The sequence below is a fragment of the Rana temporaria genome, chromosome 8 (genome assembly GCF_905171775.1).
Source record: "Rana temporaria chromosome 8, aRanTem1.1, whole genome shotgun sequence".
Lineage (NCBI taxonomy): Eukaryota > Metazoa > Chordata > Amphibia > Anura > Ranidae > Rana > Rana temporaria.
Window position 1 is genome coordinate 81,447,236 of NC_053496.1, and position 13,366 is coordinate 81,460,601.

General features: G+C 40.9%; 1 protein-coding gene across 1 annotated transcript in view; it reads left to right on the top strand.

Moving 5' to 3' along the window:
• PTEN (phosphatase and tensin homolog) overlaps positions 1–13,366 on the top strand; it is a 108,391-nt gene that overhangs the window by 73,907 nt on the left and 21,118 nt on the right. Inside the window, 1 exon segment of the mRNA XM_040362082.1 lies at positions 2,974–3,115. Within this exon segment, the coding sequence (XP_040218016.1) occupies positions 2,974–3,115 (142 nt within the window).

Consider the following 13,366-nt stretch of genomic DNA (forward strand, 5'->3'; position numbering starts at 1 on the left):
TGATGTGATCAAAAAAATAGAGATTTAAATGAATAAGATGGTGTTATCTATATGAACTGAACCATTAGATTGTGCCTATGTGCTAATTGCAATATGGACACAATGAAAACCAAAATATTGGTGCATAAAACAAAAATCAATATACGCCATGGATGTAGCAACAATACTTCATACAAAATCCTCCCAATGTGCCGTGGTAAAGGAAAAAAGTTTTGGCCACATAGTGTAATTCCGTTTCAAAATGAGAACATTAAAAAAAATATATTTAAAATGGTCACTCACATTTGAGAAGACCTATAAAGCGAATAAGATCGAAGTAACGCAGTGGCATCAGTAGAGCCCACCCGACACGTTTCTCCTAATAAGGCATCATCTGGGGAGATGGTGCCTTATTACGAGAAACGCGTCGGGAAGGGCTCCGCTGATGCCACTGCGTTACTTTGATCTTATTCGCTTTATAGGTCTTCTCAAATGTGAGTGACCATTTTATATATATATATAATATATATAATATATAATATATATATAAATATATATATATATATATATATATATATATATATATAATTTTTAATGTTCTCATTTTGAAACTGAATTGCACTATGTGGCTAAAAACTTTTTTCCTTTACCACATGACACATTGGGAGATTTTGTATGAAGTATTGTTGCCTCCATCCATGGCGTATATTCATTGATGCCAACTCTACGATATACCTCCGCCTGGTTCCATTGGAAGCCGTACTTGTTCATTTCTTCCTGGGTGTGATACACCAACAAGCCCTTTAGACTCATCAGGCATAAGCCTTGCTCGGTCCAACTCGTTTGGCAAGTCTTCAATCTTCACAGTGGTGGATTACCTACAGACAATTTAATATACTGTCCCTTTCATTTCGGTGGATTATTTGGACTTTATACTCGTTTACCAATACACTTGGTTTATTATCACTTTGCTGTTTAATATAGATTCACATCTATAATTTTGTGCATCTATACACTTTATCAGAATTTTTAGATTTTTGTTTTATGCACCAGTATTTTGGTTTTAATTTATTCATTATATCCATATTGCACATAGGTGCAATCTAATGGTCCAGTTAATATAGATAGCACCATCTTATTCATTTAAATCTCAATTTTTTTGATCACATCAAAACATCATTTTCTGTGCCACACTTTACCATTTTCTTTTTGCCTTAATACAGTATATCGATCGTGCAGGCAGCTACCATATATTTACACCACTCGATAGCGCGTTTTTTTTTATATTTTTCAAAAGACCAGAGTGCTGGTTAACCATGCAGGTGCTGGATTCAGGGAAATCCTTCCAGTTACATGGAAGCTCTTGAGGACAGACGCTAACCTGTTAGATACGTGGTTGTCAGAGGAGATGAAATTACTGATTTGCGTCCTAGAAATTCAGGCAGTTTGGCTGACCTACTTGTACTAATCTGCAATTGTAAGGGTCCTTCAGGTGGCCTTGTAAAGGGGAATTGGGCTTATTGGCCTTGTTGATATGTTGCCCTCCTTTTAGATCCTTTGCTTTAGGACATCCTATGTAGTAATGACTATCAACTCCTCTGTGTTCTGTAATGCAGTGTTTGACAAATTTGCTTGGAATCTAGGTGCCAGAAACGCGCCCGTCCCGTTGAGCTCGCGCACAGAAGCGAACGCATACGTGAGTAGCGCCGGCATGTGAAAGCGTTTTTTTAACCACACGTAAGGTATCGCTGCGATTGGTAGAACGAGAGAAATAATTCTAGCCCTAGACCTCCTCTGTAACTCTAAAAAATTCTACAACTTGCATGTTTTAACGTCGCCTATGGAGATTTTAAAGGGTAAGAGTTTGTCGCCATTCCACGAGTGGATGCAATTTTGAAGCGTGACATGTTGGGTATCAATTTACTTGGCGTAACATTATCTTTCACAATATAAAAAAAATTGGGCTAACTTTACTGTTTTTTTTTTTTTTTCTTTTTTAATTAAAAAAAAAGTGTATCTTTTCCCAAAAAAGTGCGCTTGTAAGGCTGCTGCGCAAATACGGTGTGACAGAAAGTACTGCAACGACCGCCATTTTATTCTCTAGGGTGTTAGAATAAAAAAGATATATAATGTTTGCGGGTTCTAATTAGAGGGAAGGAGATGGCAGTGAAAACACAGGGGAAGCTCCATTAGTCTTGTCATGCCAACGGCCACCACAAGATGGAGCCAGATCACAGAAGAAAGCATAGGCCTGCAGAAGGCCACGGCCTCAATAACCGGCCGGCGCGGCCCGACGGGGGAGGAGGGGGCGCACGGAGACACAGGCCTATGCTTCCTTCCCCAGGCAGCAGGTCGCTAATTCTAGTCGCAATTGCAACCTGGCGCCCGGATTTTGTCGAGCCCTGCTATAATGTATGATTAAAAGTTTTTTGGTTTTCCTGCAATCTCCTTTTTCTTGGAGTACGTTGTCTTGGAGAACAGGACTGAAGACGCCCCCCCCCCCCCCCCCCGACTTATGTGTTTCTCATTACTTCAACAACGAGCTTTAGCTTTGCTTGGAGCCGTTCCACCTGGGCAGGGACTTCTGCTTTTTTTTTTTCTGGCCAGTGTACATGCACCTCAAGGTGGCAGCATAACCAATGTGTTACTGGTAACTCCTCTGCGTCCTGTGTACTCCAAGAAAAAGATTTTACAAGTAAAACAAAAATCCAAATTTTTCTTATGTGCAGCTGGGTGTCCAGCGTGAAGTGTTCTAATAGGCATTGTGTTTGTAACTTTAAAATTAGCCTTAAAAATTACACTCAGGTAATGTAAGTTTTCCTTAGGCGAGCAGTGTAACAGTCAATTTCATTGCTAGGAGTTTGCTACCAATTTTTTTTTTTCAATTATTTGTGTTTTATTATAGATTTCTTTCTTCTGAGATAAAATATAAGGTACAGCAGTTGTAAACCAATGTGATGCAGACTGCAGAATTAATGTCTTGTATATTTTTAGGGTGTGACAATTCCCAGCCAAAGGCGCTACGTATATTACTACAGCTACTTGTTAAAGAATCATTTGGATTACAGACCAGTGGCACTTCTATTTCACAAGATGATGTTTGAAACAATTCCAATGTTCAGCGGTGGAACATGCAGTAAGTGGAATGAGTGTCTCCTTTTTGTTTGCTGTAACACCAGTGCCTGACTGAATGGGTAAAATATGTATTGTTTGCCTCACTGATATCCGCTAACCCTTCAAAAGTGACATTGGATTCTGCTGTGAGGGAAAAAATATTCCAATCTCTGAATTTGGATGGATTTGAGTTCACAAACTGTTTTCCTTTAAAAAAAACTTGTGTGTTTCAGGCTTTTGAAATGCATTAAATATTGCATTCAGTATCCTGTCACGCTCAAAGTCCTGCAGGCTTCAAATATGCGCCACCTCCTAAAGTTATACTATATGAGCTTGTGTATAAAATGTCTGCTGCTTGCCCCCAGATTCTCTCTCGAGCAGATCAGAAGATAAAAAGATGTTCATATTGAAAAGGCAACAAAGTTCATTTTTAAAAACGGTCAAATCCTGTTGTGGAAAACGCTGGGGTTGACGAGTCCTATTTTTCAGAGTAGAGCTGCCATTTCTATGTGGGAATCATATGTTTTATGGAAGCCACGTAGGGAATTCATGGTAGTCTATATATTTTGGGCAGTGTATCTACATAAGACAAGTAGTATTTAGGTGTAGTCTCAATGTAGCTAAAAAGGTGGTGTACATCGACTCAGGAATGGTAAAGTGGCTACTTTGCACCTAGAGCTTAGATTCTCCCTATGCAGACTCGAGTACTGATGGCTTATGTAGTCGTAGTTTGCTTGTATCGGTTTGGTGGTAAATAAAGCCTGTTTGAACTATATATAATGAATCTATAAGGTGCCTGCACATCTCTTTTTATTGGTGACCATTGATTGGTTTCATTTTGTAACCTGCTCTGGAAAAAAGGCAATGGGATCTTACCAATTTTATAAACCTTATAAATTTTAAATCAACACAGTCAAGGTATCTGTTTTTCTCTTGCACTTTCAAAGGCTTTATAAATAAGTAGTGTAAAATGTGAAGCACTGCACCTTGCTGATCTAAAGCAGCAAGCTTGGTTGTATCAGCCACTGCTTTAACCACTTAAGCTCCGGAGCAAAATGCAGCTAAAGGACCAGGCCCCTTTTTGCAAATCGGGACTGCGTCGCTTTAACTGACAATGGCACGGTCGTGCAACGTGGCTCCCAAACAAAATTGGTGTCTTTTTTCCCACAAATAGAGCTTTCTTTTGGTGGTATTTGATCACCTCTGCGGTTTTTATTTTTTGCGCTATAAACAAAAATAGAGCGACAATTTTGGAAAAAATGCAATATTTTTTTACTTTTTGCTATAATATCCCCCAAAAATATATAAAAACATTTTTTTCCTCAGTTTAGGCCGATACGTATTCTTCTACCTATTTTTGGTCAAAAAATCGCTATAAGCGGTTTATCGATTGGTTTGCAGCAATATTTATAGCGTTTACGAAAATAGCGGATAGTTTTATTGCAATTTTTTTTTTTTATTACTACTAATGGCGATCAGCGATTTTTTTTTTTTTTTTCGTGAAGGTGACATTTGGCGGACACATTTCGGACAATTTTGACACATTTTTGGGGACCATTGTAATTTTTACAGCAAAAAATGCATTTAAAATGCATTGTTTATTGTGGAAATACAATTGCAGGTTTGGGAGTTAACCACAGGGGGCACTGATGGGGTTATGTGTGACCGAAGTGTGTTTACAACTGTAGGGGGGTGTGGCTGTAGTGTGACATCGGTTGTGTCCCCCTATAAAAGGGATGACACGATCGATGCAGCCGCCACAGTGAAGAACGGGGAAGCCGTGTTTACACACAGCTCTCCCCGTTCTTCATGCTCCGGGGACCGAGTCGTCGGGACTCCAGTGGCGATTGAGTCCGCCGGTCCCGGAGCTTCAGACCCGGTCGCGGGAGCGCGCCGCGACCCACGGCTGGGTACTAGTACAGGACGTACGTGGATGTGCCCAGCCGTGCCATTCTGCTGACGTATATGTGCAGGAGGCGGTCCTTAAGTGGTTAAGTAAGCGTGATCGCTTAATTACTTCCCACCTGCATGAAGTCATATGTCACCGTGTACTTGGGCTCCGTTCACATCTAGGCGTATGGGGCGACAATCGCGGTAAAATCGTGCGTATAGAATCGTGGGACCCATGTCACCCAAAAGAAGCTCATGGACTCGCGCTGCGTTAGGGGTGCTTTTGAAATCGACGGGGAATGCACAGGCATCCTGTGATTTACCGCTAATGTGAATTTGAAACGTGGAGATGTGAACGCTATATGTGCATAATGCCTGCAGCTACAGGCATCATCCATATATCTTTCCTTTCAGCCAGACTCTACAGTGGTCTACACTGTAAAAGCTATCTTGGCATCTGATTAGCCGCTGAATTGTTTTCACAGCCAGCTGTCTGCAAGTTGTTTTCTGGGACTGTGGATGAACATATCAGCCGTGACCCCGCAGCCTGCAATACGCTGGAGGGGTGATTTTACATTGTCGGCTATGGAGATGGTTCACATCTCCACGCCGAACGCCTGAAGCGCAAAACAAGTCCCGGACCCTTTTTTTCGGGCGACTTCGGCGTTCGGGCATAGCCGACAATGTTAAAATCTCCCCTCCAGCAAAAAACAAGGCTCAAAAACGACGCGTTTTGTCGCCGCAAGTCGCGGGACAAAACGCCTATTTTATGTCGCCACAATACGCCGCATATCGCCTACGCAAAGGTGTGAATGCAGCCTTAAGCAGACGGTCGGCTTTCTCATGAAACTGGTTTGAGCCGCTCATGAGCCTCAAACCGTTTTCGAAGCAGCGGTAGGGGATGTGATGTTTTTCCTTTTTAAGGTAAAGAAGAGATCTGCAGTCTTTTTGACCCCAAAACTCTTCATAAAGAGGACCTATCATCTTTATTTATATTACACTGCATGTTTACATTCCTTGTAATAGGAATAAACGTGATTTAAAAAATAAAAGTAACAAAATATGTGATATGCACAGAAGCAATCTCATACTCAAGTCGCACACGCATATGTAAATAATTTGGTTTTACTGCAAGTCACAATTTTTTCCCACATATCTAGACAATTATTTCTCAATTGATACAAAAAAAATTCCTGCATCCTTTGCAGCTATGCTAATAAGGTTAACGGTTTTTATTTTTAGTTTTGTTTTTTCTTTTAAAAGTGACCTGTCACTGTTCAGCTGATCGGCACAGCCCTGGCTATTATTTAGTCCTATGTTTTGTGCACCATTGTGGTTTTCTTCTAGATTTGTTTTACTATGGGTAAAAGCCTCCTCCCTTCCTGTTCTTAATTTGAGGCAGTTTGGTTTTGTACACCTAACCCAACCCTAAACAGAGCTTACCACTAATAGATTACAAACTTGAGCTTTATTTGGTGTAACAGTAGCCTTTGTTTGAATAATATTGACTGTAGTAAATACTGTGTGTACTAATTAGGAATTTTATAGAGATTATAATGGCATTTTGTTATTATTTAGATCTTCTTTGCATGGCTTTTTTTTAGCAGTCATATTTGAGAGATGCAATATTGCTTTCCTAATTTTTTTGTAGAAAGTTCTGATTTCATATGAAGTGTACCTATGTTTTCTATGACCTGTTATATTAAAACGGCTTAGGAAAATGGGCATTAGAATATTGGGCATTGGTTTTTAAAGAATCTTGTGTGCCCAGAATGCCTCCTTAATCTAGCACATGATGGCGAAGTTCTTTACCTCAACTTGAGCTCTAGCATTATGGGCTCAGTGACACTAGCACTGTTCTCTGAAAAGCAATCCACAGTGGATTGCTTTTCAGAGATTGCTTGAAAGGCTGCGAGAAGGCACTTTAAGCGGAGATCCGCCCAGAAATGTAACTTCTGGTGATCCGCCCCCTCTCCATTTGGCACCTTTTAAGGGAGGAGCAGATACATGTCTAATACAGGTTGCTCCCACTTCCGGTGAAAGATTGCAGCAGTATCTGCGGCGATCTACACCATGTCTGGCCCCTCCCCCCGCTGTCTTCTGGGAGACACGTGGGTCTCAGAAGACAGCAGGGACCACTCGAAAAACGCAGTGCGACTCGCGCATGCGCAGTAGGGAACCAGACCGTGTTTGGCACGCTTGTAGTCAATTCACTCTCCAGCATTCTAACTGAAAGCCAGTATAGTGGTATGGGCAGAAAGCTGTCAGCACTGTGTACAGGAGCCTGATATATTGCACCTGTGATCCACTGATTGCTGGTACAATGTTTTACAGGCTTCTGTGGAAAGAATACATTTTTTGCAAAAATTTTTTTAGAATTCTTTCGTTAAAGGGTGAACTAAATCTTTAAAAGACAAAAGGCTATTATGAAAAGAACATTTCCAAAATGGACTGATGAGCAGTGGTGTAACGAAAGGGTCTATAAAGGGCTCAGTAATTTAGTCTTGTCTGGTGAATGAAATGAGTACAGAGAGCCTTAACTAAAGCATTTGATAAAATATGTGATGTATGTATGTGATCGCCTAAAGTGAATCTAAACCCAACAACAAAATTGAATATATTGCTTCTTGCCAATCCTTAGATGTTGTGGCTGCATTCGTTTTCTGTTTTTTTTTTATTTATTTTTTCATTTACACCTGGTGAATCTCTAGACCGTAACACTTATTTATAAAGGAGCGATTGAGACATCTTTGCACAACAGCACTGTCTGAACAGAGTAGTGTTTAATGGGCTAGTAGATTTAGGTGGAGTTTACTATAAGTGACTAACGCATTAAAGGCCAAACACCACCTAACCACTAGGTAGTGTCTCCTAGCAGGGACAAAGCAATAAAAGGCTGATAAGGTGGCAAATACTTCTCCAGAACAACAACAAACACGTTTTTTGTCTTTCGTTATACTTTAAGGATTGTACATGGGACATTATTTATGTGCAGCTGAATTACATATGGTATGGGAGGTTTAGGCAAGCGGCTCTTTACAGTATCATTGGTTAAGCTTTGGGATCACTTGGCACATTAGTTACTGGGGGGGGACAGGGACAAAAGTAGGGGGCTCTATGCCTGTAAGGTGCGGGCTTTGATCAATAAAATCACTGATATTTAACACTAGGATTTGACTAGGAGTATCACCTGGATTGCATCCTGATCAACATGTCAGAGAAGGCTCCACTGCTGCTAAGAAGAGGAGAGGGGGGTGGAGACAGATGAGGGAGATAATGCAGTTCAGTGATCACAGTGTACTGCAGTCTGCAGTGCACACACTCACCCATGGTCCAGGCTTAAATCTCCGGCAATATTCACACACAGCCAGGAATGCTGATGATTTTCATATTTCCTGCCCACACATCCCCTCTCTTCAGATACAGCACCCCGGGAAAGTGTGGGCGGGACTGGAGGGAGGAGGAGAAGCTGTATTCCTCCCTGCTCGTATGTGAGGAGAGTGGGGGTGGTGGCTGGACTCGCTGAGCTGTGAAAGAGTGTCATAGACTGACACTCGGCTCAGCTTGCAGTCACCACTTTCCGAATTTACAGGCTGGTTCTCCTGTCCTAAGGACGGGAGAAATCGGTCTCTTTTTTTCAGTAACTGAGATGAGCCTGAGCCCCCCATAGTGCTCGCGGAGTCCTTCCTGCAACTCGCTCTTCTCCGTGCCAATGAGGATGCAGGGGAAGGAGCAGATCGGGCGGGTATGGTTGTGTGAGCGCTCCCATCATTCAGTGTCAGCGAGCAGAGGGAGGGGGGAGGAATCCCCCGCAGGAGCTTACTGGGGATGCTCTCCCTCTCGGGAGAGACTGTGTTGCTCCAGCAGCGACCCGAGAAAAATGCAAAACAAAAAATTAATAAAAACATTTTTCGGGGGGCACATGATGGGGCACAGCATAATGTTGGGGGGGGGGGGGTCACGCCCTCTCTGCTCACCCCCCCCCCCCTCCCAGGACGCCATTGTTGCAAGGCATCCCAGATCTGCTTGTTCTGATAGTTGGCTTTATCTGTGCTCAGAGCCATGGCACTGCTGCTTAAATTACAATATCCTTATTTCTCAAAAAATATTTACACATTCACCAAGTGATTGTAAAGGTTTTTTTTTTCTAAATGTTGTATAGCCCATTATGCTTTACCTTTGCAGGGAAATAGGAAGTAAAACCCATTAGGGTTTACTTCCTCTTTAAAGGAACACTAAAGGTTTGTTTTTTATTAGATCAATTGATTGCTGTAAGCTAGAGCATTTAAATATCACTTACCTCGTTTTTCCTTTTGACCTCCAAAATACAGTAATCCAGGTTTGAAAATGCCATTTCCTGTCTCTCCTCTTCTTGCTTTCCACCAGCATCTGAGCCGTTTTGCATGGTGGAAAGCAATGACTACAGCCCTGCGTGAAGATGCTCTCTTATCCCTCTTAGGCATGGAGGCTAAGCCTAATGGGAACTGTAGTTCCTTCCCATTAGGCCGTGATGTAGCAAGAATGAATGCGCACCGCAAACCAGCAAGTCGGTGAGAATAATGATTCAGGAGTGCTGAAGGTGAATAAAATGGTTCGATTTCAACAGGTATCAAACTAGTTATAATGCAAAACATTACTTTTTACTTTATCAGCTACTGTCAGACTTTAATTTAAGAGGGAAATATTTTTGTCTTTACATCCCCTTTAAGCTGAATGGATGCTCATTTTAGATGGACATTAATTCATATGCACATTTTAAAGTGAATGTAAACCCTCCATACACCCAGTGAACTGAACAGCCTCAGATGATACACAGAGATTAACCAAATCTCCCTATATAGTTTTTTTTTTATGTATATCTGCTGTCTTTACATTTATATACTGTTTAGAAAGTTGAGATCCTGTTAGGAGATTTTATCTTCCTGGTTAACACAGAGTGTGAGGTCTGGGCATACAGCCAAGATAGCCAACATTGCTGATTGGAGGAAAGGCACACACCCCCTCTCATCATAGGCAGAGACTCCCATAGCTGTTTTGTAATAGGAGCTGCTCTCTGCTCATCTATTTTAGCAACTTCTTTTAACAAACGATTCAAGCTGCTTTTGTCTAAAAAGTCAAATAATATGTCAGGAGTTCTCAGGCTGATAACTGAGGAACCGTTAAGAGAGCTAGAAGACTTGGCTCATTGAAAAATTTTCATATATAAATGTATTTATTTTGTTTTGTAAATGATCTCTGCACTGCCTCATATTCAGCCATTCTGTGTTTCGGGTGGTTAATAGGTTGTACGGTAGAAGCGGTGGGTTGTGCTGTTTATTTTCACTACTGTTCTTATCTGCATTCTTGTAGGATCTGACTCTAGTAGGAAACAAAAATATTTATGAATTTAAAACAAATTCTCTAAAATCTGATTTGTTGCTGTGTCAGAGTTGGGGGCCATGGCACACTTGACACATGGAAGAACACCAGTATTTCCCACTCTTGAGCATTTTGTTGCCGGCCATTTGATAGTTTGTGTACTGGTAATTTATGTCCATTTTTTCACATAATGTAAATTGTTGTTGGGAAAGTTAGTGGAAAAAACAAACGTTTCTTTTAGTATAAAATAATATCAGAAGTTTGGAACAAACCCTTGATCCCAGCGCTCAAAGGTAAAATCACACAGTGATTCGGTGATGGTGCACCTCCGATTTGATGTCTCTTTATTTCAGTATTACATCAAGGAATTTATACCACTACTGAACTTTATCATTTATATTCACTAAACTACTTTTTTAGAGGAGCGGGTCTTCTGCTGTACTGTCCCTCTTGTTTGTGTCGGTTTATAATAATAATATAGTGGATGTTGAATGACTTTTGAGAGGCTGTATGATAGGAAACTCAGCTTTATATATAGACTGCAATGTATGTAATATTACTTTATTGAATATGTTTTGACATTTATTCAGGAGCGCTGTTGACGCTGGACTATTTCTGTTTTAGCATATTTTTTCCATGTTTCTATTTTTTTTTTGTGCTGGAAGGTCAACATATTAATCGGATGGTTGTATACAAGTCTTAGTGTAAATGTTGATTGGTAGTTACTGAGCATGTAATTTTCAACGAAAAATGTGTAATTAAAATGTTTGTGCAGAGTTCCTGCCACACGGTCAGCATTATTTATTAAGGCTCCTTTCACTCATGCATTCCAGTCAGGTCCGCCTGTCCATTTTTCAGATGGACTTGATTGGAAGGTCTATGGAGCCCTATGGACACCTGTCTAACTCTTGGGTCCATCCAGGTGCAGAAAAAAATAAAGGAAATGGCTACCTCCAGATATGGCTGCCCACAAAGCTGGCAGGGGTCTGCCCGCATCCATTCTGCAGAAATTGAATATGACATCTGTCCCAGTCAGCTTCAGTCAGGCAGGGAATCTGCTTACAGATCCATGTGAAAGGCGCCTAACACTAGTCCCATACTTTCCTCTGTTGTATGGATCTGCACAAGTATTGATTATAAGCTTGCATGGTTTACAGCTTATCAATTCTTATATGTGATGACTGCATTCATTATTCTTTTTTTAGGCTTTCTTTTCTTTGTATTCATCTGGTGGTCCAGCCAGGAAGTCTGTTATTTTTTCCAGTAAAACAAGCTGCCCTGTAAATGTATCAGTGGTGAGACAAATCATTTACCACTGGCAGGGGTGCTTACAATGATCATCTTTTATTCATGTAAAGTAAAATGTTTATCCCAAAAGGTAAAATATTTTGCTGTAATTGCAGTGTCAACTGGAGTTTGGCTTCAATTTGTTAGATGTACTAAAAGTTTTAGATACACTAACACTCCCATCCTCCCAGACTGACAATGCTGCAGTCCAAAGGTGCCCCCTGTGCTCATTCATCCAGAGTGGAGGCACTCTTGTACAAGTATTATAATGTACCTTATATACCACTTTTAATATGTGCATCATGAACTCTACAGCCTATATCAGGAGGTCTTTTTGACTCCAGATCTCACATTACATTTTTTCTATTACAAGGGATGTTTACATTCCTTGTAATAAAAATAAGTGAGACAATTTTATTTTTATTTTTTTTGAAGGACGGTATAAAAATAAAATAAGTAAAATAAATAAGAAAAACCTAAAGCGCCCCGTCCCTCTGTGCTCAAGCGCAGAAGCAAGCGCATACCTAATTTGGCGCCTGCATATGTAAACGGCATTCAAACCACACATGAGGTATTGCGCAATCATTAAGGCGAGAGCAATAATTCTAGCAAAAGACCTCCTCTGAAACTCAAAACTGGTAACCTGTAGACAATTTTAAACATCGTCTATGGAGATTTTAAAGTGACAACGTTTGTCGCCATTCCACAAGCAGGCGCAATTTTGAAGCGTGACATGTTAAGTATCAGTTTACTCAGCGTAACATTATCTTAATATAAAAAAAAAATTGGCATATTTACTGTTTATTTTTTATTCAAAAAAGTGTATTTTTCCCCCCAAAAATTGCATTTGTAAGACCATGTGACATAACGTATTGCGACGACCGCCATTTTATTCTCTAGGGTGTCTACAGGGAAAAAAAAATCTGTTTGGGGGTTCTAAGTAACTTTCTATCAAATAAATAAAAAACAAAATTAACTTGTGAACACCAAGTGCACAAAATAGGCTTGGTCCTTAAAGCGGGAGTTCACCCGAAATTTTTTTTTTTAAGATTAGATTGGGCCTAATTACGGGAAGCACAATCGGGTGTTTTGTTTAAAATCAATGCGGTACTTACCGTTTTAGAGATAGATGTTCTCCGCCGCTTCCGAGTTTGGTCTTCGGGACTAGGCGGTCCTATTTGATTGACAGCCTTCCTACGGTCGTATACAGCGCATCACGAGTTGCCGAACGTCGGTGCGGCTCTATACGGCGCCTGCGCACCGACGGTCGGCTACTTTCGGAAACTGGTGACGCGCTGTATGCGACGGTCGGAAGGCTGTCAATCAAATAGGAACGCCCAGTCCCGCAGCCCATACCCGGAAGTGGCACGGAACATCTATCTATAAAACGGTAAGTACTGCATTGATCTTAAACAAAACACCCGATTCTGCTTCCCGTAATTAGACCCAATCTAATGTTAAAAATTTATTTTTTGGGTGATCCTCCACTTTAAGTGGTTAAAGTAGCATACTCAAAATGGTACTGAATTTAGATATCATTAAGATAAAGCTGCAAACAAATTTTATGCTTTTTCTTTTTTTTTTTTTAACCACTTCCCACCCGGCCTATAGCAGGATGACGGCCGGGTGGTGGTTCAGTTATCCTGACTTGATGTCCAGTAGGATAACAGCCGCCGCGCCCCTATGGGGGGGCGCACATTGCAGCGATCAGTGGTGCGGGACACACCGCTACACCGAT